Raw genomic sequence first — 25,477 nt, 5'->3', positions numbered from 1 at the left:
ATGTAAACAAAAAGTAACAAATGTGTGTTTAGTTTATACCGTAAATTCACTGACAATGTTCCTTGTCCCACACTTCAATCCTATCTCAAAAAGAAGACTGTAAACAATGAGGTACAAAGCAAAAAGCAAAGTTATCTCCATACAAGCCGTGAAGGCCCCGGGAGGGGTGGAAGGTAAAGGCTTCCACTATCCGTAACCTCGGCACTTAGTGGGGTAGAGTGGTTAGTTCTATGCCCGACTGCCCTTGCCCCAGGAATTACCCTGGTACTCATTTTTGGTGTAGGCTGAGTGAACCTCAAAGCCACGTACACCTCAGAAAGTGGAAATCTTGTTTCTTACATTTTTCAACTTCCTGGCGGAGAACCAAACATATGTCCTTCCTGGTGAACAACTACGAACAATGAGGTACAGAAAAATTGATTTCAAGCCTGGAAAAGCTAAGGGAAAAAAAAGTTCTTGTTCACAAAGTGTCTTACTGCAAAATCTAGATTAAATCCCAACAGTAACTATCTGAGATGACAGCAGCTTAAAACTTCCTAAATGACAAGTTCTAAAAATTAAATATACAACCTTAACTTAGTCTAGTTAACAGGTGTGTACTAGTACGAATACACAATACACAGAAATTAAAATTAGATTTTCAGTGGACCTTTATTACATATCCCTACTCACCTAAAAACATGGACATCTTGGAGCAGCTAATGGTGTGTTTGGGCCAGGGATAGAGTAGCTGAACTCTGCCTTCTTCACCACAGCTGAATGCTGTACAATTTCCATATCAGAATCCTCAACCTTAATAAAAGATGCTATGTGGATACCCAGTGTTGATCTGGCATATATCACATCATCTTTCTACATTACCATTTGTTTATAATAATTAAAGTCATACGGCCTACAGTATTTAGAAATAGACGACTACAAGCTCAGCCCCTTAACCTTCATACATTCAGTCCGCTGGCCTGTTTATGGGTAGTGAAGGTGCCAATCTATCAATCCCAGATAGATCATAAGTGCTGCATTAATTTTCAGCATATTTCTTTTTAAATAAGACAGGGTTTTGGTTTGTATATGCCTGCAAGCAAGACATGGACACTAAGTGCTTGTTATTAAGTGTGAAAAAAATGTTGCTCATGTGAGATTCCAAATAGGTCCTACCTTCAGTAATAATCCCTGGCCGAGTTACATTCCTGACTTTCTTTTTTCACAGAAAGCTTAGTAAGACTTACAGAGTTCCTCAATCAATAAAATGTGTTTTAGTGAATACTGCAGTGAACAGAAAATCAAAACAACAATCACAATATTACCTTGAAAATTACATTTTAACAAACAAGAATAGTTTTCAAATTTACAGCATTTCCTTCCTATACCCAGCTGAATGTAGAATTTTTCAAGTATAGATATCTAAATTTTTTACTAGGTTAACATTTGACGCTTTGCCAAAAAATGGTGATAGATCTGAGGTTTGTAGATTGCAAATTAGCTTGAGTGAAAAAAACAATGAACCTAGTATCAGTGAGCCCTATCCTCTCCCAATGATCAATAATCTATTTTACAGTTTACTAACAAGTGAATCAAGAACAAAGGATGTTATGCACTGAACAGTACACCTATAAAATAGAATGAAAAATGATCATCAACTTAACTGCTAAATAAGTTGGTACTTTACTTGAACCTCTACATATAAATTGGAAGCGAGAGTGAATATGCAGATCAGCAAAAGAAAAGTAATTACAGAGAATAAAGGATTGTGCCACACACAACTAGAGAGCAAAGGAGTCACATTATTTCTCTATATAAAACTTTATTCATTTCTATAATGTTTGTTCCCATCAGATTCTGCCATCTACAGAAAAATCATTCCATTAAAACTAGACAATTTTCTTAAAACTCTTTAACATTATCAGCAATTTCTGTCATTGTAGTACTGGTATGCAAAACTTTAAAACACCATAACTTTAAATGGCTGAGGTAGATAAATTAGCAACAAAATCAACATACATATTGTCTTGAAACTCTTTTCAACAGCAATAAGTAGGCCTTTCAGAAGACTTTTCACTAGAGGTAACCCGATGCAGTGTGAATACTTGCATACACAATAAAACTACCAGTAAGTACATAACATAATGAGAAAAATTTGCCTCAACATGCAGACTTTCAATGAAAGGTAGTTTCTTACCCCAGGCTTTGAATTACAATCTCCTGAACTCTTATTTATAAGTTTCCAAAGTTGCATAAATGGTCATTTTTGCAGATTATAATAACAAAAATATGAACATGTAAAGATAATTTGTCTAAAAGGAATTAGCCATACTTTCAATAATGCCACACAGCAGAATTTTGAGAAACCAACACGGAGAAGCTGTTGTTTCTCAGAAGTGTAAGAAAGTATGGATCTACATTCATACAAAGATTATTTTTTTAATCTAACTGATTCCTTCTCAACTGCAGACAATTTTAAGTTTAAAAAAATATGGGTGTGGATAAATCACACAGAGTCAATTAATAGGTAAACAAAGAGAAGAAGGAATCAGCAATTATGACAGACAGAAAGTGATTAAACAAAACTGAATTCTTGGAAAGATACGGTATACAGAAGAAGGTAAGTAAGATTGAAAGCTTAAAGAAGACTTTGCTTCTAAATATTTATTCCACTGTGTAAAGAAATGGAGATGAAATATATATATACTGTAAAGTACAACATAATACATCAATTCTGTGGTCTGTCATTAGTATGACATAGTAGAACATACTTCTATATACATGTTAATACACGTATATAAATTACTTCAAGGACTTTCTGCACAAAGTCACAGTTTTTCAATTAGTACACAATGGATTCTAACTTACGAATTCATGCATTTCTCACTTCATGTTGGCACACCCTAAAAAATTTAAAATGCATCAGTGCTAAACAGAAAATTAACAAAAGGAATATATATATATATATATACTGATAAATTTTAGCACTGAATGCAACATTTCTGAACAAATGCTTCCTGGGAAAAACTGGTGTTTGTGTTAATATTGCAGCCTAAATTACTATGTACAGGACTTAAAATTTCTATTAAAATATCGAATACAGTATCCTACAAAATTGTCTCTACATTATCAGTTTTCATTGTACACAATGAGCTGTTAGACGGGGTCACAGTCTCCATCTTCATGACAAGTAGGTAGTTTCCCACTGCAGAATCATAATTAGATAGGTCTGAATACAGGTCGAAGTAATAAAAAAAAAGACAGCTTGTTTCCTTAGACTAATTAGTACATGATGTAATAAACATATCCTCAGGAAAGTTACAGAATAATATGACAATGTATTCAATTTTTTTCAGTCTTATACTTTACAAGAAACCATGAGACTATGGTTCACACTGACAGCACCATTAGTCCTGTTACCATATCAAAAGTGTATGCGACATTACACTATACATATATACACTCAAACAGCTCAGAAATGTCATACCTGTAGGTATAACTATAACAGATAAACTAGTAAGACTTTTGTAGATATTGAATAAACCACTTATTATCTATCACTTGACTTTCAACATAAATATAAGTAAAAATTAAACCTACATTGCCATTGTTTATCCTATAAATGCCCTTAGAAACAAGGAACTACATCTCCAAACATAAGAACTAAATATACAGAAACAATGCCATATTTCTCATACAGTATTTGATATACATACATATGCGTGTGAGAAAATAAAACCGCATGATGAAAACTGTGACCTCACAAACAGTATTAGAGAAGGCCAGAAAATTGTGCTGTTATGATAAGAGTAAAAAGGAGAATGGATATGATTCAAGAGATATGGCTACATACTTCTGGTGAGTGTCAAGTTTCACAGTCTAAAAAGAAAATGAGTGCATGTTAGCAAGACAACAGATGTCTCTAATATCCCAATAATAGGAGTGTCTTGTAATTCGGTGATAACTTATTAAATGCACAAGACTACAAAAAGACTGCTAATATATAGGAACAGTTGAGCATTGGTATTACATTTAAGAATTCTTTAAAATTTCTCTTCTCTCAATCAGGTCACTACTGCCATGCTTAAATGACTATAATCTATATTCTCAATATTTATTTATATATATATATTGTACAATGATCACAAAGAAGTTAAACTGTACAAGAAAGCAGTGTCCTGAAATACAAGAGAGAGAGAGAGAGAGAGAGAGAAGTAAAAAGGAGAGAAAAGAAGAAGAAAAAAGAAAGATAATGACACTGTTATTTCTGCCAGTTCAATTTTTTTTTTTTTTTTTACAAAGAGTTGAGGTTACTTCAGTTACTTCAATCCAAGAGGTGAGATCTACTGAAGAAAAGCCAATGAGTGACAGATCAAAGTGATTTTTAGTGTAACTGGTTTCCCTATTTGACTGACAAAATTATCAAAGTATATATGTATAAAGAAACATTAAAGCAACATTAATTTCAGAACAGTATGGATAACAGAATATAAATGCCTAATGACATTACTCCTCAGGGGTTGTAAGAGTGCTAATCACCATTTGATTAAGGCCATAAAAATGGTGCTGGTCTACTACTGAATATGGTTCAATTATTTTTAATTATTTTTCTCTTTTCATTCATAAGAGTATGTGCAAGCATGATCACCGATCACACTGAATACACAATATATATGGACACTTCTGACAGTAATAATGTTTTCCCAGAAGCTTCCCATTGATATTTACATACATGCCCCTTTTCCATTCTTTTTAATTAAATGTCAACTAAATGAAACAAAATTTCCTACAATTCTTTACAATATAAACATATTTTAATAGGATTAAAAGGTATGGAGTAGTCCTTCCCTAAGGCATATACAAATAAACAAATGTGATTCTATAAACATGCTCTGTTGGAAGGAGTCTTTGACAAACTCCTTTTTCAAATATTATTTTGAAGTATTAATATGTTAGTCTCCTCCTGAGTTAAAATAATCTACCCACAGAACAGAGACAATCTTGGTATTTTCTGGCACTGGAAATAAAAACAACTACCTCATGTTTGTTGTAAATTAGAAAGTAAAATACATTCCTGAACTGTACTTGATTCAACAACATGCATATATCCCATGCATGTTATTGACGTACCTAATCTTTTCTCTCAATGTCTAAATATAAACAAGTCCATCATTACCGTACATACATATATTATGATTATCTAGCTCTACTGTGTTCTTGCCTTTGCCTGGCAAATCAGTAATACCATGGTTAATCATAAAACCTTCCTCTATCATGCAGTGTGATGATCTGCACTAATGTCAGAAGTCATAGTAAAACCACAGCTGTGAATCACTCTAATTTCTGGACTACACTGTGGGTCAAAATCACCAAGTACCAATGAAATTGTACCCTAGTTTAGAATTTGTTGGTTTTAACATTTAACTGGTAATATGTTTAATTTTATTTCAACCAACAAACATATATTTAATTCTGAAGTCAATCACGTGGCATTTAAACATCAAATGAAATGGAATATAAAGTCCAACTGAAATTAATTCATAAGTATGGGCCAAATGAGACAAAATAAAACTAGAATACATATAGATTAATGATTTTTAAAAACAAGAACAATACCGGTAGTAATAAACATAATCATAATTTGAAAAGACCTTAATAGTTTAAAAGAAAGAGCATAGAATTATAACTAATGAAGTAAATATATACAAAAGTATCGCTTTGGGTCCCTTTGGGAGCACAATGTCATGGAGATTCCACATCAGCGATCAGTTCTGCTAAGGTGATGGCATCGAATCAGAGAGGGCTTCGGACGGCGTTCCCTCACTTGAATTGATGGAACAGGGCTTATTGGGCGCACGGCGTTGGCGAAGAACAGAAGGATCAAAATTTGGATGTCGACGAGCGTGTTTGCTGAAAACAAACCAATACATATAAATACTCTCACATTTATAAATAGTTTGCATTAAACAAACCAAAAGAAATATTATGGGCCAAATGAGACAAAATAAACTAGAATACATATGGGATTTTGTCACAGATAGGCCAAAGAGAAAAACAGATTTCAAGTAAAGACTGTCGAAGTCCAATTTTGTTGTTGAAAACATTTTACAGGGATTTTATTTGCCTAAATTTCTCCTGAAAGCAGTGAACTAGTTAATACAACTTATAAGCTTTTCAGTGCATCAAAACACGAAATGTAACATTTGGAACACTATAACATACTGTAAAATATGGACCGTTATAAGCTACTAAGTTCTATTAACTGTCCTGACACTGAAAAAATTGCTTCCATTTCAACAAAGGAGCTTAGCTCCCACTTTGTGGCAAGACTGAGACCAATAGAAGAACGAAGTACAAAACAAATTTGAATGAAATTAAATAAGATCAGAAACCAAATACTGAATAACTATATTTCTCTCCTGTCTCACCCACACGACTGAAACAAGCCCTCCCATCTAACAACTTGCGTGGTACTGGCTGTGATGGTTTTCAGTTTTAAAATGTTTTACAATATTCTAGATGTTATCCTTCCTACGTTGACTCGCATAATAAATACATTCCTTATGACTGTCATTTTTCCTATGCAGTGGAAGCGTCTGATCCCATAAAACTATGATCCTACTTTATCTGAAGATATACAACCAATAAGCACCTTTCCTGCCAAAAATTCTTGAAAAAAATTGTCCATAAGCAGATAATGAAGTACGTAGAGGAAAACAATCTACTCAATAAATATTAGTCAGGATTTCATCCTAACCACAGTAAAACAACAGAGCTGGTGAAAGTAATTAACGATAATGAATGTGCTATGGATAATGGTCAGCTGAAAATGTTAAAACTATTAGATTTGACAAGTGAGAAGTTAGAATCAATGAACTTTTCATCAAATGTAATAAAATGGATAAAACCTGTTCTATCAAATCATAATCAGTGTGTTTACATTGCGGAAATAACATCCTCAGCAAGCCAGTTGGGACAGGGACGTTTCATTATTCTATAATTTCTCCTCTTTTCTCTCTATATTAATGATATCTCATCAAATATTGAAAACTGTAAATATCATCTATACGCAGATGATTTACAGGTCTATGCTCACACGAAGTAACTGGTATTCACAAAGCTATGTATAAAATTAATCAAGACTTCATGCATGTCGAACAGTTGACTACACTAAACGGACTCTGAATCAACTCCATGAAATCTCAAGCTGCAGTGATAGGCACATTCAAAACCCATTATCACTTAACAAATGTAAATATCCCACCACTAACACTGAAAACGAAGTTACAGATTTAGGATTAATACTGGACACACTCCTTGACAGGACACACAACAGCTTACAGTACTTACAACTTACAGTTTACTTTTATGCTACAGACAACAGATTACATTCAAGTCATGATATTCAAGTTACAAAACAATTACTTAACTAACTTAACTAGAAAAATCCTGGGACTCGGTAGTATGTAGTCCCAGGCATACGATCAGGAAAATGACTTAAATCAATCACGAGCTATTACCTAATAAACTGAACTCACCTTAAATGATCACTGCGCATGAACTTCTTATTACAGACGGGACAGGTAAAGTTCTTTTCCCCAGTATGGGTGCGTGTGTGACGGGCGAGCTCATCAGAGCGTGCAAACCTCTTGCCACAGCCCGTCCAGCTGCAAGGGAATGGACGCTCACCTGCAACAAAAGAACAGGACATTCAATAAGGATGAATACAAAGAGTTATTTTTAAACACTGTCTTTAGTGTGCCTCTAATACAAACGGGTATGAAGAGTAATGAGGTTATGGCAAAACTAAATACAGAAAATAACTACAACAAATGGAATACTTTCACATAAATTTTGTCCACCATGGGTGCCCGCAACTCTGGAAAGGTTGATGTTCAATTGTTTAATATCATACCAGATTATTTTATAAACTGAACTTACTGACAGTCATCTAACATCTGTTATAACCAGAAATTTCTGTAAACAATTTAATAACGCTGGTGTTATATTGGTTTTTATATTCAAGGAAAATATTCTAATAATGCCATACAGTAGGCTACTAATGGAAACATTGCTTTAGTTTCCAATACGGTTACGCCTACCCTAGGTGTTTTAGGTATGTTTCCATTATGCTAATCATCATAGAGAAGTATTTCCAGAAGGGTATACAGTCTATCGTAGAGACCGAGGAGATAAAAAGGGTGGGGGATTGTTTATTCTGGTGAAGGAAACTTATTGTTCACATGAATGGTTTACCGATGAAAGGGATGAAATATTAGGGATAAAATTAGTTTGTGATAATATGAAGGAGGTGGGAATTATAGGAACATACAGGCCTGGAAGAGAGGAAAGAGACATGGAAATATTTGAGAAAATAATAGATTATACTCATAAAAACAATAATAATGATATGGTAATAATTGGAGGAGATCTAAACTTGCCTGAAGTTGAATGGAATGGAGCTGCAAGTGAAGCCCATGAACAGAAACTGGCAAATAAGTTAATTTGGGAGGGAGGATTTATACAAGTAGTACAAGAACCGACTCGTCTCAACAACTTGCTAGATGTATTCTTGGTTAAACCATGGGAAATTGTTGATAAAACTGAGGTAATTGAAGGAACAGGTGACCATAGGGCTGTAATAATGGATGTAGGACTTGTATCAAAAATGCTTAATAAGAGGGTCACACAAGACAAGAAATTATACAGAAAAACTAAAGATGATGAATTTGGGACTTACCTTAAATCACAATTCAGTTGTTGGATAAGTGAAGGGAGTAATGTGGATACACTTTGTGCTAAATTTAAAGGAATCATTTGGGAAGGAGAGAAGAGATTTGTACCTGTTAAGAAGGGTAAAATGACCTCAGACCCTGTTTATTATACAAGGGAAATAAGGAAATTAAAAAGAAAATGTAGAATAGTAAACAGGAAAATCAAAGAGGATAGGGAGAATAGAGAAACTAGAAAACAGCTAATGAGGGAACTGAATAGAGTGAAAAAGGAAGCAAAAGAGAAATATATGAATGCCATACTTCAAGAGGGTAATGACCACAAAGGGAAATGGAAAAAGATGTATTCATATATTAGGAATCAAAAAGGAAAAGGAATCCAAATTCCTACAATGGTGGGAGAAGGGGGTGAACACTATTCAACAGATACTGAGAAAGCAAATCTATTTAGTATGGAATTCAGAGATTCAGTAGAAGATTGTCAGGAGTTGGAAACAGTAACAGAAGATAGAGAGGGAGAGACACATAGGGAAACAAGAAGCTTCTCATTCACAAATGAAGATATTTTCAGAGAAATCCAACTGCTTCAGCAAGGAAAAGCAGCAGGAAGTGATCAAATTACTGGGGAGGTATTAAAGACAATGGGGTGGTACATAGTGCCTTATTTAAAATTTATCTTTGACTAGGTCATAAATAATAGTATAATACCAAAAGAATGGAAGGAATCTATAATAATACCAATTGATAAAGGAAAGAGTGATAAAAGGAAACCAGAGAACTACAGGCCAATCAGCCTGACCAGTATAGTTTGTAAAATACTGGAGAGTTTAATAGCAAAGTACATCAGAGGGATATGTGATGATAAAAATTGGTTCATGAGGAGCCAGTATGGATTTAGAAAGAAATTTTCTTGTGAGGCACAATTGGTGGGATTTCAGCAGGACATATCAGATCAGTTGGATTCAGGAGGCCAGTTAGATTGCATAGCCATAGATCTTTCCAAAGCCTTTGATAAAGTGGAACATGGAATATTATTAAAGAAATTGGAGGGAATAGGATTGGACGTAAGGGTTATACGTTGGATAAGAACATTTCTAAATTCAAGGGTTCAGAAAGTCAAAGTAGGAAATAATATATCACAGGAAGAGAAAGTTTGGAAGGGAATCGTACAGGGTAGTATAATCGGTCCGTTACTTTTCTTAACATACACAAATGATTTAGGGAACAATGTAACATAAAAAATAAGATTGTATGCAGATGATATAATTGTTTACAGGGAAATAAATAACACCGAGGATTGTTCAGAATTACAAAGGGACATTGAAGGTATCCAACAGTGGGTTGAAGAAAATAATATGAAGGTTAATGGAGGCAAATCAACTGTTACAACATTTACAAACAGGAGTTTTAAAACTGAATTTGAATATACTTTGGATGAGGTAGTTATCCCAAAAGATGGCAAGTGCAAATACTTGGGTGTGAGATTTGAAAGTAATTTGCACTGGAAGGGTCATGTTGATGACATTGTTGGGAAAGCATACAGATCGTTACATGTCATAATGAGGCTACTTAAAGGATGCAACAAAGAATTAAAAGAAAAAAGTTACTTAAGTATGGTTCGTCCATTATTGGAATATGCAAACAGTGTTTGGGATCCTCACCAAGAATACCTAATAAAAGAAATAGATAGTGTGCAGAGGAAAGCAGCAAGATTTGTAAAAGGGGATTTCAGGAGAAACAGTAGTGTATCAGAAATGTTAGAGGAACTTGGGTGGGAAACTTTAAGTAAGAGAAGGGAGAAAACTAGACTTATAGGATTATATAGAGCCTATACAGGAGAAGAAGCATGGGGAGATATCCGTGAGAGGCTTCAGTTGGAAAATAATTATATTGGCAGAACTGACCACAAGTATAAAATTAGAAGGAATTTTAGCAGAAGCGACTGGGGTAAATTTTCATTCATTGGGAAGGGCGTGAAGGAGTGGAACAGTTTACTAGGGGTAGTGTTTGATCCTTTTCCAAAATCCGTACAGGTATTCAAGAAGAGAATAAACAGCAACAGGGAAAATAAATGAAATGTTAGAGGGCATTCGACCAGTGCAGGCTATTGCAAATAAAAAATGTGTGTTAAAAAAAAAATTCCATCCCTTGGTCCATGGAGTTTGGACAGCCAAAGTAGGGGACTGCCTGTAGGGGTGAAGTACAGTGGGGACTTCGAGGGCCCTGGGACCGCTACGGTAGCTGTGAAGGCCCTTCAGGAACTCTGAAAAGTGGTGGCAAAAGGGGGCTCTGGTTAAGACGCAGCAGGTCGTATGCTACTTAGGTTCCAAAATGGGTAAAAATAAATGTAATGTAAATTTTAATCTTATACCAGTAGCATAGTATTATTTGAAGTAATTCCACATACTGTATATTTGACTATGTTTGTAAGTATCGGAGATATTATAAGTAGAATTTTGTAAACAATATAAATTTATTAAGGATGATCTGTTTGTTTAATAGAAAAAAAATGTTAGCATAAATTGTATATTATTGTATTCTAGAAAAAAAAAATTTTTCTTCTCTTGTTAATTTAAAATTTAGTGCTTGACAATAATGTATTTTAGTGTACCATTTGCCACCGAGGTAGACACCTCATTTGCAAATAAAGAGATTTTGATTTGATTTGATCATCATCAGTGGCGACTACCTACGTTTGCCACACCTCGTACGGTACCTTAAGAATTTGCCCACGGCAGTGACCATAAGGGAAAGCACGTTCTGGATATATATATATATATATATTTTTTTTTTTTACATTACCCATTACCACACCTCTAGCGACGCTCAACCCCTAAACTAAGGTCGTGTTTGCTGACTGGTAAGGCATTAGTCCCGTAAGGTCGTGCTTACAAAGCGGATTATTTATTGTGCTCTCGCCTAATTTTATGCCGTTTCGTCTTTCCGCAATTTTTGTTCGTGCTGCGAAATTCTGTATATTGTTATTTTTAAGGTGTGCAATAATACGGTGGCTAATTTCTTGTGAACAAAGTGACGATTGCTATAACAGAACGGCAACCTGCCATTGTTGTTGTACAGTAGGTTCTTAACTTGTAGTGTTAAATCATCTACAATCGAATCGTTGTATAATAGTCATTGATTCTGGGATGTTTATGTTGTTATCAAAACGGCTATTATAGTGAGAAGTGTTTTAGTAATTTTTATCTTAGCGGTTATAAATTATTGCTAATAAAATCAAACGATATCGCTACTTTTATGCATGAGAAATGGATATAAGACGGTTTTTCTAAAAGGGCTAAACTTAGTAACTTAAGTGAAGGGGGTGGAAGTTCTGAGGAAATAAGTGCGTCAAGTGATAGTGTTGAACAGAACAAAGAGTGCAGTGTTCGCAAACTGGAATCTTCACAAGATATAGAACACTGCTGTGATAAATAATAATATTGTAATGCAGCCAATGGCCATAAAACAAGAATACAATGACATATATACAGCCACACCTGCTTAGTTCAGGCGGAGATCACTGTCAGTCTTTCACAAATTTACTAATTGAGCACTTTCTCTCGGAGCATTCCCGCAGATTTGACCACAAAGCTTGCACACACACACACACACACTGATCACTTGGGTCATGTAATTTCTTCTCTGAGTACAACTTAAAATGGAAACCATGGACCGCCATTCTTGTAGCGATTTGGCGCAGCTGGAAATTTGTACCCATCTACCTTCCGTCCATCATGGCCTCGGTAGTGTAGAAGGAATCCCAAATTTCCATTTTCTTGGCTTTCAAATCTTGTAGAAGCTTCTCGTATGCCACAATAACTGGAAGTATCAGCTCATGCCGAAGGTTCTCTATCAGGTACGTTTCCCTCGTTAGCTCATATACCAAACGCGATCGGGTTGTTTTTTATACTTTCAGGACCCTTTTGAGGTAGCGAGCCTTGATTTTATCCAGTTCCTCCAGCTGTTTATAAGTAAGGTACTCTCCTATGAGTTCAAGACCATATGTCAGCACCGGTATTAGGTATGTTTCCATTACACTAATCATCATTATCATCATCATCATCATCATCATGAGTGACGACTACCTACTTTTGCCACACCTCGTACGGTACCTTAGGAATTTGTCCTCGGCAGTGACCAGTGACCATAAGGGGGGATTATTAACGAAGTGTTTCTGAAAGATGAAAGTGACAGAAAAGACACTGGCATATGTGACGCTCTTAAGTATGGGTCCCACAAGAAACCTACGATTTTAAAGGTGATTTGCGAGCTGGAACCAGGCGCGCTTTTAGACACGGTGGTTGAAGTATTATTTTACGTGGCTATGAAATTCTCGTGAACTGAAGGGCGCTTTATGCCGAACGTGTGCTCTATTTAAGCCGAGCGTTAAAAGAGGTCTTCAAGGTTCATTCATTACGAAACCTTTCACAAAATATAAGGACTTCAATGCCAGCGCTAAAGACCATATAAAATCAAATTGGCATACAGAATCATCAGAAAAGGCAAAAAACTTTGTGGACATCTATGAAGGAAGGCAACGCACGGTAGCTGATCAAATCAATAGTGGTCTCCACCATCGATTGAACAAAATAGAAAGAAGCTGGAACCAATTTTGTCAACTATCATTATCTGTGGCAGCCATGATATCTCACTTCGAGGGAAAACGTCAGACAGCGGAATTTTCCATGATTTATTGGAATTCCGCCTGGAGGCAGGAGATGCTCTACTACAAGAACACCTCTCAAATTCTGCAAAAAATGCCAAGTACACTTCTCATCGAATTCAAAATGAAGTAATACGATTTTGTAAACAGGAACTACGAGAGATATTAGTTATGGAAGCAAATTTATGCAATGCTTTCTCTGTTATTGCTGACGAGACAGCTGACATATCTGAAACCTAACAGCTGTCTATTGGAATTCGATTCAACAAAGAATACATCTAGTGATGATTTGAAAGTATGTGAAAAATTCCTTGGGTTTCAGCCTTTGCAAGAAATAAATGCAAAGTCAATCGCAAATTCAATTTTGATTTTTTTAAAAGCTCTTGTCTGGATTTAACCAAACTATGTGGTCAAGGATACAACGGTTGTGCTAATATGGCAGGACATGAAGGTGGAGTTACAAAATTAATAAAAGATAGGTATCAAAAGGCTATTTTCTGTCACTGTGCTAGTCATAACCTGGTGATAAACGACCTCAATGAACTCACTGTTGTGAATAATGCGGCAGGTACCATCAAGGAAATAATTAACTAATTTCGTGAAAGTCCACTCCGAAGAAAGGAGATCTGCAACTTACCTCTTTTCTGTGAAACAAGATGGTCCTCAAAGTACAAAAGCATTAGGCTCTTTTCAGAAAACGTTTCCAGTATCATGAAGGCTCTTGAAAATATTTCTAACGGGCGGTTTCAATTCCAAGACTCGACAACGTTCACATAACCTTCACTGTTCAGCATCGAACTCTGCCTACATTGTTGCAATTAGCAAAATACAGTGGCATTTTAGAACCCGTAACAAACTCCCTTCAAGCGGAAGGACTGGAGCTCTTTAAAGTTAGAGAACATATCTTGTTGCTACTGGACCTTTTCAAAAAGCAACGATCAAAGAATAATGGTAGATGCTAAGGACACAGCTTCTAATAGTGGATTTGAAATAACGCTCCCTCGCTTCGCTGCCAAGCAGCGTCACAGGGCGAACCACAATGAAACTAGGGCTGATGACTATTACAGAGTTTCAATCTACATTTCCTACATGGACTCACTGATACAGTCTGTAGAATCGCGTTTTGTAGAACAAAACAAGACCATACTGATGCTGTATTCTCTCCATTCTTGTGTTATGAAGACATTAAGAAAGGAGGATGTTTTGCATTCCATGAAAATTGTTTTGCAATATCTACAAAATAGACAGGTTAATGGTGGACGCAGAGTTGTGGCACGACGTGTGGCAAACCAAGGACTGTAAACCAGATATGAATTTCCTGGAACTTTTAAAAGAAAGTAACGATTTTTACCCAAGCGTAGGTGTTGTTTCAGAAATTCGTATTTCCCAGCCCGCGACAACGTGCACAGCGGAGGAGTTTCAACACGCTTCGTAGGGTGCAATCTTGGTTTAATTCAACAATGACAAACGATCGACTTAGTGGGCTTTGCATGCTGTCCTTGCACCGTGAAAGAGTGGCAGAGGACAAACAGAAGTTTACTGAAACCGTTCTCACACGATTTTCGTCGCACCGACACAGATGGCTTATGGCGACGATGGGAGAGGAAAGGTACAGCCTCAGCATTTGCCTGATGTGAAAATGGGAAACCACGGAAAACCATCTTCAGGGCTGCCGACAGTGAGGTTCGAACCCACCATCTCCCGAATACAGGACACTGGTCGCACTTAAGCGACTGCAGCCATCAAGCTGTGTACACGATTTTCTAGAAAAGCTCCTAGAAGAATGCAACTTCTCTTACCCGATTCTGATGTCTAAGCACATATTATGTATTTAAAAAAAAAAAAAAAAATCAGGTTTAAGCGTGGTTTACGTCCATTTATATAAAAATAATGGATGATATTTGTCAAGTGATAGACATGTTTTGATTGAATAAATGTGTATGCTAGAAATCTTAATACGAAACTAAGCCTTCATATTCGTAACGCTGCTAAATCGGTACAGTTTTTTAATTTTTTTTTTATTCGTACTTTTTCCTTCTCATTTAAAGTAGACAGAACATTTGCGAAGCCAGTGCTTTTTACCACTGCCGTGGAACTAAGTATGTGAGGAAATAAAATTAACATTACAAAGTCTGTCACTCCATACAAGGGTTTCATTATTCTAAAAAGAGCACTGCAAGACATTCATGATTGGCTGTGAAGAAGAGGAAAAACGTGGTGATCCACTGTAACGGTGAGTACAAAACTAGATTTTTTTAAACATTTGGGAACATTATTTTTTTAAGTAACTGACAAATTATTCAATTGTGTGTGCTATTCGAATAATTAGCCAGGTTGAGTTTTAGAGATATTTCTACAGTTTAAGTTAACATAGTGACTTGGAGTTATCTCAAAATATGTCCATTTGTTTAGAAAATCCGCCAACTTGGTTAACATTACCATTTTAAGAACTGCTTGATTTCTAATTTTTGGGAATGCGACATGATCATTATATTTTTTGTAACCATTTTAAGAACTGAACCTTTTGATTATGAATCACAGAAGAGGAAAAACATTATTTTGTGGTCAAAATCTCTGAACTAAAGGCTTAAATATCCATCCATTCCAGCCATACAGTAGCCAACGGCTTCAGAACAGCGAAGTGCTGCATTTAAAGAAGAAAGTAAGAAATGCAACGAAAATGAGTGAGGGTGGGGCTTGTTGCGTATCATCATCATCTAGGTAGTTAATGAAACAAAATAATGTATCTTCTTTATAGCAGAAAAGTTGATCTAGAAAAGTGTTAATGTGCCCCCCCCCCCCCCGAAAAGATCCTGCGGGCGCCCATGTCGTCCACCATCCTTCTACGAAGCTAATTATTAGTATTATAATTTCTATATGCTGTAACGAGAAACAAATCAATCATTCACAGAAAACAACATACTGTACAATTTTTTAATGTTACATTGAACCAACAATTCTAATATCTTCTCTCTGATATGATTTTCTAAACAAAAAATAATCATGTTGTACACTTTGTCAGCATTTTAATAAAACTTATCATACACTCATAGTACACTGAGTATAGTTCGATCAGTTTCAAAGTCCAGGAAATAATAATTCTCTCAGCTCTGCAGTTAACTGATTAGCATGCTGCTCTCAGGTTCAAGGCGTCCTGAGTTCGATTCCTGGTCAGGTCGGGGATTTTAACCTTCATTGGTAATTTTATCTAGTTTTAGGACTGGGTGTTTGTGCCGTCATTAGCATCCTAGATAAAGGCACCATCCTCTCACTCGCAGAGGTCACCATTGGCGTAAACTCTAATGACATGCACCAATCATCTCCGGAGGCCGCATGTTATTATTATTATTATTATTATTATTATTATTATTATTATTATTATATTGTCCGACTCATTGGCTGAATGGTCAGTGTTGAAGCCTTCGGTTTAGAGGATCCCGAGTTCGATTCCCGGCCGGGTCGGTGATTTTAATCGCGTCTGATTAATCCTTCTGGCCCGGGGACTGGGTGTTTGTGTTTGTCCCAACATTTTCCTCTTCATATTCAGACAACACGCTGCACTACCAATCACCACAGAAACACGCAGTGGTAATTACATCCCTCCATATCGGGTTGGCGTCAAGAAGGGCATCCTGCCACAGAACATGGCCAAATCCTCATGTGCAACCCAGTTCACACCCGCGACCCCACAGATGTGGGAAAAGCAGAGAAAGATTATTATTATTATTATTATTATTATTATTATTATTATTATTATTATTATTATTATTATTATTCTTGCGGTGACAATAGTAAGACCTCTCTCTGCGTTTGAATTCCAGTTTTATCACCGCCAGCAGTGAAATCTAACAGAGACTGATCGAACGTTACCATGTTCACACAAAGTTTAATGTATTGTCACAAGATGTCACCACTGTTGATTGTAAATGCCACCAAGTGAATTGAAGTGTAATTAACTTGATAGGGAATGTTCATGTTTCAGGGTTTGATAACTTGATCGCCTTCAGTCATTTTTTACTTATATTTAAGTGTCACCACTGTTTTAAACTTTGATCAACCAATCATATTTCTCCCTAGTAATGTAATTTTCCACCAATCAATTACGTCATGTTCTAGAACTGTCAGCTCCTTAAATATAGCTGTGAGTTTGAACCTTAAAGTGTCAATCTTCATCGGGATTTTGAGTGGTACGTTAGTTGAGGACATCTCCTTCGGGAGCCAATTTCAGAGGCTGGGGCTAGCGTAAAAATGGTGGCATAAGGTAAAGCAGAACTATCGTCTAATTATGTGAACTTTACCTACATGTGGCAAAGTGAAGATTCCAACATTCCCCTTTAGCATTTAATTGCGTTTCCTCTAATTTTAATGTAGAGTTTTCTTATTTCTGTTAGGACTTAAAATGTAGGTTTTCTAGGCTGTCTATAGACTTAAAGTAACACCCCAAAAGGGGACTATGCAAAATGTAAGGACGCACGAGTATGCACCCTCGTTTCCCTTATTCACTTTGTTGTCTGGTGACTAAGTTTTCAAATTCTAAATATTTTTACCCTGGTTTTGAACTTACCCTTCCTTAGTCACGAAGTAGCATGGCTTATCCTCTGTGTAACTGGGCCTTAAGCCTCATTAGGTTTTATCATTTGTCTTGTATTCAGAGTGCTTGAATAGATTCAGCCTCCATCCTATTTTTTTCCCCCCTGGACCTTTCCATTAACCTTTGTTTTCTATTTCTCGGCCATGCAGTATGAGCTGCGGCTCCCCTGTGAAATAAGGGTAGCGAGTGTGAAAGCTGCTTAAGCTTTTAAGAGCAGAAATTGGAATTTTGCTGGAGGTATTTTGACGTGAAGTCAATGATGTAAATTCATTAGGCTAATGTGAGTTCGAGACCCTTTCTCCCCTGGGTGTGAATTATGAAAGCTCCTAAGTTTCTTATTTTCTGTTGTTTTATCCCGTTTCTATTGTTGTTGTTGTTGGTTCCTAATTTTCCAAGAAAAGAAAAAGCCCTGCTAAATAAACTTGTCAAAATTTAATTTTTGGTCCAGGCTTTGTCCAGCCATTTACTCCTCACGCTTCTTTCCCTCTCTGGACCACGGAAATTCACGTTGTTATCATTATCATTATTATTGTAGTTCTTTGGTAAGAGTCAGTCTGAACAAAGGTTAAGATTCCTTAGATCAAAGAGTTCAACATAACGGAAGATAGTAGATTTGCTGTAAATTCAAATGAATAATAATAATAATAATAATAATAATAATAATAATAATAATAATAATAATAATAATAATAATAATTTATTATTAATAATAATTATTAATTATTATTAATAATTATTATTTCTAAATCATGCTTCCTCCAACCGAAGGTTGTTATATACTACGAATATCGTAGGTTATGATCTTCATTTCCGAGTTGACGTTTAACTAATAAGATAGAGTTAGAGGGATGTTCCACCATTCAACACATTGTAAAATATATTAATTTATAAGAAGACCGGTTTCGACTCCCTTGGAGTCATCATCAGTTCTTGTTGAAAATCAAATCAAGGGGAATCTGATAACAATCATCATAATAAAAAATTATATACCTAAAGGCGATTGCCTGGAAACACATTGGGTTGCAAAACATTACCTTGAAATGTAACGTACACATGGTAAGCAGTACTTGGAACTTAAAAGTTCTTAGTTCTGGCTTAAACGGTCTTGTGTTCATGGAACACGGAACATTGGAAACGTATGCACTGGTTGAAAATATACACACATACGACATGAACACTTATAATGATATGAAACACATGGCGCTTTAAGAGTGTTCTTGGACTTGATAGTCTTGTTTCTATCTGAATAAACTGGATGAAATATATACACATTAAAATAAAATGTACAAAGACATAGTTCTGGCTTAAACTGTCGTGTGTTCATGGAACGTCTGGCTTAAACTGTCGCGTGTTCATGGAACGTTCTTTGTACATTTTATTTTGATGTGTATATATTTCACCCAGTTTATTCAGATAGAAACAAGACTATCAAGTCCAAGAACACCCTTAAAGCGCCATGTGTTTCATATCATTATAAGTGTTCATGTCGTATGTGTGTATATTTTCAACCAGTACATACGTTTCCAGTGTTCCGTGTTCCAAATACTGCTTACCATGTTTACGTTACATTTCAAGGTAATGTTTTGCAACCGAATGATGTGTTTCCAGGCAATCGCCTTTAGGTATATAATTTTTTATTATGATGATTGTTATCAGATTCCCCTTGTTTTGATTTTCAAAAAGAACTGATGATGACTCCAAGGGAGTCGAAACCGGTCTTCTTATAAATTAATATATTTTACAATGTGTTGAATGGTGGAACATCCCTCTAACTCTATCTTACTACGAGTATGTAAAAAGAGCAGCAGCTGTGGTAATTTCTTTTTTCATTCCTGATCTATTTGGTCTCGTATTTCATTTTAATGTCGGTGCTCGTGGAGCGCTCCGACCTCGACGGGATTAGAGCATTTGAGGCTCTTGTCTTTCTTTGGCCAATCCCTTAACTTTCGAAGTGTAGGAACCCTTTTATTTTCCCCTCTGTTTAGTGATTGATTACTGTTATTAGAGGATGGTTGGCAAGTTGTACTTCCTCTTAAAACAATAATCACCACCACCATCACAGTCTCGTTTACTAGTTCTATCAGCCCTTGCATTACAGGTATACGTTAATGTCCCGGGATGCACGTGAATATTACGGAGCATTAAAAGAAAAGTCATGACTCAGTTCCATTAAATGTTGTACAAAATACTAATTCTCCGCGTTATCAGGATTTTCTAATGTGTTAATAATGCTGAAGAGGTCATGAGTGTTTTGTTTTAAATGCCGGGATATTTTATATATCTGCAGAAGGTCACGAAAACGTGATTTCGAGGAAAAATGGCTTTGGAAAGTTTAGTATTATAATGTATAATTCTCATAACATGTAAGCATTTTACGGATGTTTGAAGAACAGTTTGTACTATCCTCCATTCATAGTAAATGACACAACTATGTTTTATTTTACGCTTTCCCCTCCTGCAGGTTTATTCTTCACAACAGCATTACTAAAAATATATTTTTTAAATGAATTATTCTATATTATCCATTCACAAAAAGTGTGCACTACTTTCAGTAAATTATTTGGTAATGACACTAATGGAAATAATACAGGAAATTGTCTTCATGAGATTAACCACCTACCTAGATTAGGTAAATCGATTTACTTATTACCTGTGACTACCCATTGACAGCCTAGAAAATTCTCCTTCAACTGGGTGCGACAAAATATCTTCAAAACTATTGAAACAGTGCAAGAATGGGCTTATTATCCCATTAATGTAGGCTACCTTGTAAACCAAGTGCTAATGAATGGAATCTTCCCAGAATGTCTGAAAGCTAGCATCATTAAACCTGTTCGTAAGAAACGAGCAGTCGATGATATAAACAACTACAGACCAATAAATATAACTACTGCTTTAGGTAAACTCTTGAGAAAATTATTTTAAATCGCCCACTTGCATTGTTCGGGAAATATTCAACATGGATTCAGAAAAGGTTTTTAACTGTTTTTGCTCTAGCGGCTTTTACTCAAAGTTTTAAATAATTTTGACCATAATAAGTTTGTTAGTTCATTATATTTAGTCTTATCTAAAGCCTTTGATAGTGTAGTACACGACCAGCTGTTAAAGAAACTAGAACACTATACAGTCCATGGTATCGCTTTACATCTACTAACTTCTTACTTACATCATAAGCAGTGCGTTGAAATAAATTATGAAATAGATTACGAGGTAAAAACAAAAATTTTCCTTTGAAATCACGAACAGCAGTATTCCACAAGGTACTGTTTTGGGACCTTTTCTCTATCTCCTATGGGCCGATAACCTAGATGTTACGCCCCTTTAAACAACAAGCATCATCTATCTCCTATATGTTAATGACATGCTAGAACTTGTAAACTCAAACATTGTATCCTATGCAGATTGACATCTGTTATTACTTGGGGAAAAGACAGAAAATCAATGCTACAAAAACTTAATGTTTTAAGGATGCATATCAACAGATTTTCACTTCCAGTTTCCTTGTGGTGAATCCTCACAAAACTGAAGTGGTGAACGTTGACTTTAAAAAGGATTGCAATGATGATATATGTATTCGCTAATTGGCACACACTGTTCCTCAAACAACAGATTGTACTAAATTTTTAGGACTGTTCTCGATGTCTTGGAAGAATCACATTAATTATGTCTGTAAAAAATTAACATCTGGAATATTTTTCTTACATACGCTATCAACAACTGTAGATACACATGTATTACTAAACATGTACTATGGAGTAATATACCCTTATTTGAGCTATGGGATAGTTGTCTGGGGTTGTGGCAAATGAATATTTTGAACGACTTTATATTCTACAAGAACTAAGGAGCGTCTTTCGCATTCTGAATAATAATAATAATAATAATAATAATAATAATAATAATAATAATAATGTCTTTACGTCCCACTAACTACTTTTACGGGTTTTGGAGTCGCCGAGGTGCCGGAATTTAGTCCCGCAGGAGTTTTTTTACGTGCCAGTAAATCTACCTACACGAGGCTGACGTATCTGAGCAACTTCAAATATCACCAGACTGAACTAGGATCGAACCTGCGACACTGGGGTCAAAAAGTCAGCGGCTCAACCGACTGAGTCACTCAGCCCGGCGCACTCCGAATCGAAGTACAGTATATTCAAACATTATTTTAAAACTCATAAAGGTATGACATTTTCTTCCATATATATCTATAAATACATTTTATTTACTAAAACACTTTAAAAACATTGACTTAAGTAACAGCGAGATCCACAATTATAACACGAGAAAAGGAATGACTACCACATTATCTTGAAGGGTATATTACTCTATGACAAAGTTCCTAAGGATCTCAAAAATCTGAATGGTAAAAGTTTCAAAAGTCATTTAAAATCACTTAATTAACTTAATTAACTATGTTCCCCATAAGGAGTTAGAGGAATAAGTCAAGTTGAAGTGAACAAAGCACTGACAAAATACGCGTTATAGGCTAATTCCACTGATGAGATTATCGTGTTGTGTGGCCTCCGGAGAGGCCTGGTGTAGGTCTTTTCATTTGACGCCCATGGACAATCTGCGCATCTGGTTGTGAGATAATAATAATAATAATAATAATAATAATAATAATAATAATAATAATAATAATAATGTAAGGAGGGGTGAAACCCGATGTCGGCACATTTCCTACTCCTGGTGAATAACACCACACATTTCCTACTGCTGGTGAATAACACCAAAGGATCAGCTCAAGGCTTGAAGTCTCCGACCGACGGACGAATCACCTGACAACGAATCCATGGAGCGGACGCCGCCAGCAATAGGGGCAAACGCTGAAGAATAATTTAAGTAAGATTTCGTGAAAAGCAAAGAATTTCTTGCGTTTTATTCCGCCAAATGGAACTTGCCCTATCGCTTGAATAAGGTTCTAAAATTATTCATAAACAATGCTTAATTATTGTAATTTGTGAATTATCCATATATCAACAATACTGATAATTTATTAGTCCTAATTGATAAGTAGATTATACAATAAATGACGTTATACTTATGATTACGTCCTTCTATTCATTCTTTAGTTTATCAAAGTTGATATAGCATATGTTACAACGGAGATCTCCTTCGTTAATCATCTTCGGAACCCACATGACACTTTGGAAAAAAAAAAAAAAAAACTGTCTGCACCAAAAGATGAACTGGGAACTCAAATTCATTTTAATACAGCACTGGCAAAAGTTCAAATGCAGTAATTTCAATGAGCTATCTTAAACTGTTGACTACCGAGCTCGATAGCTGCAGTCGCTTAAGTGCGGCCAGTATCCAGTATTCTCGGGAGATAGTAGGTTCGAACCCCACTGTCGGCAGCCCTGAAAATGGTTTTCCGTGGTTTCCCATTTTCACACCAGGCAAATGCTGGGGCTGTACCTTAATTAAGGCCACGGCCGCTTCCTTCCCACTCCTAGCCCTTTCCTGTCCCAACGTCGCCGTAAGACCTATCTGTGTCGGTGCGACGTAAAACAACTAGCAGAAACTGTTGACTGAAGGTTTCTTTAATTTGTTTCAGAACTATGTTATTAAAAGTAAAGTGTCCAGCAATAATATAAGACATTTAAGCCAGGCAACTTTTGTGTTCTTCACTCATAACCGAAACGTGTTCATAGACTGACTGAATTATATTCTTCTCATTTTTCTACAGCTTTTCCCACACTTTTGAGGTCGCAGGTGCGTATGAATACGAAGAGGAAAGTGTTGGAACAAACACAAACACCCAGTCCCCGAGCCAGAAGAATTAATCGGACGCGATTAAAATCCCCGACCCAGCCGGGAATCGAAGCTCTGAACTGAAGGCCTCAACGCTGATCATTCAGCCAAGGAGACTGAATGAATTACATTAGTTGGATAAAATACATCATTCAGATATCCAAATAACATGTCATTACTTGGGGATGTAACCGTACGTATGTACGATCCCCGAATTTTTAGGATAGGAAATTTTCGTATAGAGTTGGTAATGTTAAAATCATGTAATTTTGTTTATTGAGAATGTAAAAACGTAATATTATAAGAAGAATGTGCAGTTAGGGAATATTGCATATGTGCATCATAATATTTTGTACAAATTACCGTTTGGGTAAGAGTCTGTAAATATGGCCTAGCCGTAAGGATTGTGCAACAGGGAAAACTGCGACTATATCGGGAAGGACGGTTGAAGTCAGTTGGATGTGTTGCAACAAGTGGCTTGGAAACACGGGGTACGGCAGGTAATATAGGCTGAAGAATTGGAGTGGATCAATGTGGATGTACGTGAGTGGACGTTCGATGTCACATCAGACGCACGATAGCCAATACGAGGGCTTTGTTTTAAGCGAGGTTGGGTTGACTGAGTGACGCGTCATGAAGTGCCTGTGAGAGCGTTGCTACCAGTAAACTTTCCAGGACGCTATAACCACGTGCAGCAAGCCTATATAAGCAGGTACGCGTGTGCGGCAAGTCATTCTGATTCTAATGTTGTTTCTGATTGTGTTTCTGTCTCTGATTATGTGTGTTTCTTACTCGGACCGGCGCGCGGGAGTTACTTTGCGCATAGTCCTAGGCAATGTTGTATTGTTCTTGAGTGTTTATTTGTAACTCCAACTCTGTATAATAGCTGGACTACAATTCTTCTACGAGATTATGTACAGTGGATGTGGCGATGCGTACAGAATCGAGATTCGGTAGTGGATGTGTGTTTGAGCACAGAGCTGATTCTTGGTCGAGGAAATCGTCGGCGGGGTATCCACTTTCAGTTGCAGAAACCTGAGGCGTTACACCAACCTGTGCGGCACTCGAGAAGAACTCAAGACGTCGATGAAGTGTGTAAATAAGGTTAGGGATGCTCTTCGTAAAGAAGGTTGCATCCGTACATAGAGAAAGTCGTCGTACTTTTCTCTACCAGAATACGATTTTTGTTCTATAACAGTAGTGAGTGTAGTGGGACTCTTACCTGGAGGTATGTTAAGAAATGTATATATAGTATCAATAATTTTATTGTGTATATTTGCCTTTGTAAATTACAAACGAGGAGGTCTCGTCAAGTAATGATTTGGTTGTTGTTAGTGGTGTGTATATTTGCCTTTGTAAACGACAAACGAGTAGGTCTCGTGAAGTGATGATTAATGTTGGTCGTAGTTGTTTGTACGTTGCTTTTTTTTTTTTTTTTTTTTGCTAGGGGCTTTACGTCGCACCGACACAGATAGGTCTTATGGCGACGATGGGATAGGAAAGGCCTAGGAGTGGGAAGGAAGCGGCCGTGGCCTTAATTAAGGTACAGCCCCAGCATTTGCCTGGTGTGAAAATGGGAAACCACGGAAAACCATTTTCAGGGCTGCCGACAGTGGGGTTCGAACCTACTATCTCCCGAATACTGGATACTGGCCGCACTTAAGCGACTGCAGCTATCGAGCTCGGTTACACTTATTTTAGTCACCGATAATTATATGTATGTTTATTATTTATTGGTAGTCGTCAAGTTGTTACAGG

The 25,477-nt window shown here is 36.3% G+C and overlaps 1 protein-coding gene across 1 annotated transcript in view; it reads right to left on the bottom strand.

Annotated features, from left to right (window-relative positions):
• Positions 1–4,258: 4,258 nt before the first annotated feature.
• The window catches only part of LOC136858263 (Krueppel-like factor 9), a 396,826-nt gene continuing 375,607 nt past the window's right edge, over positions 4,259–25,477 (bottom strand). The window contains exons 2-3 of the mRNA XM_067137669.2: positions 7,518–7,668; positions 4,259–5,889 (exon numbers count right to left, since the gene is read on the bottom strand). Of these exons, the coding sequence (XP_066993770.1) occupies positions 5,754–5,889; positions 7,518–7,668 (287 nt within the window). The 3' untranslated portion in view covers positions 4,259–5,753. The remainder of the gene's footprint in view (positions 5,890–7,517; positions 7,669–25,477) is intronic.

The sequence above is a fragment of the Anabrus simplex genome, chromosome 1, assembly GCF_040414725.1.
Source record: "Anabrus simplex isolate iqAnaSimp1 chromosome 1, ASM4041472v1, whole genome shotgun sequence".
NCBI lineage: Eukaryota > Metazoa > Arthropoda > Insecta > Orthoptera > Tettigoniidae > Anabrus > Anabrus simplex.
The sequence above is the reverse complement of the archived record's forward strand: the minus strand, read 5'-3'. Positions and strand labels throughout refer to the sequence as shown.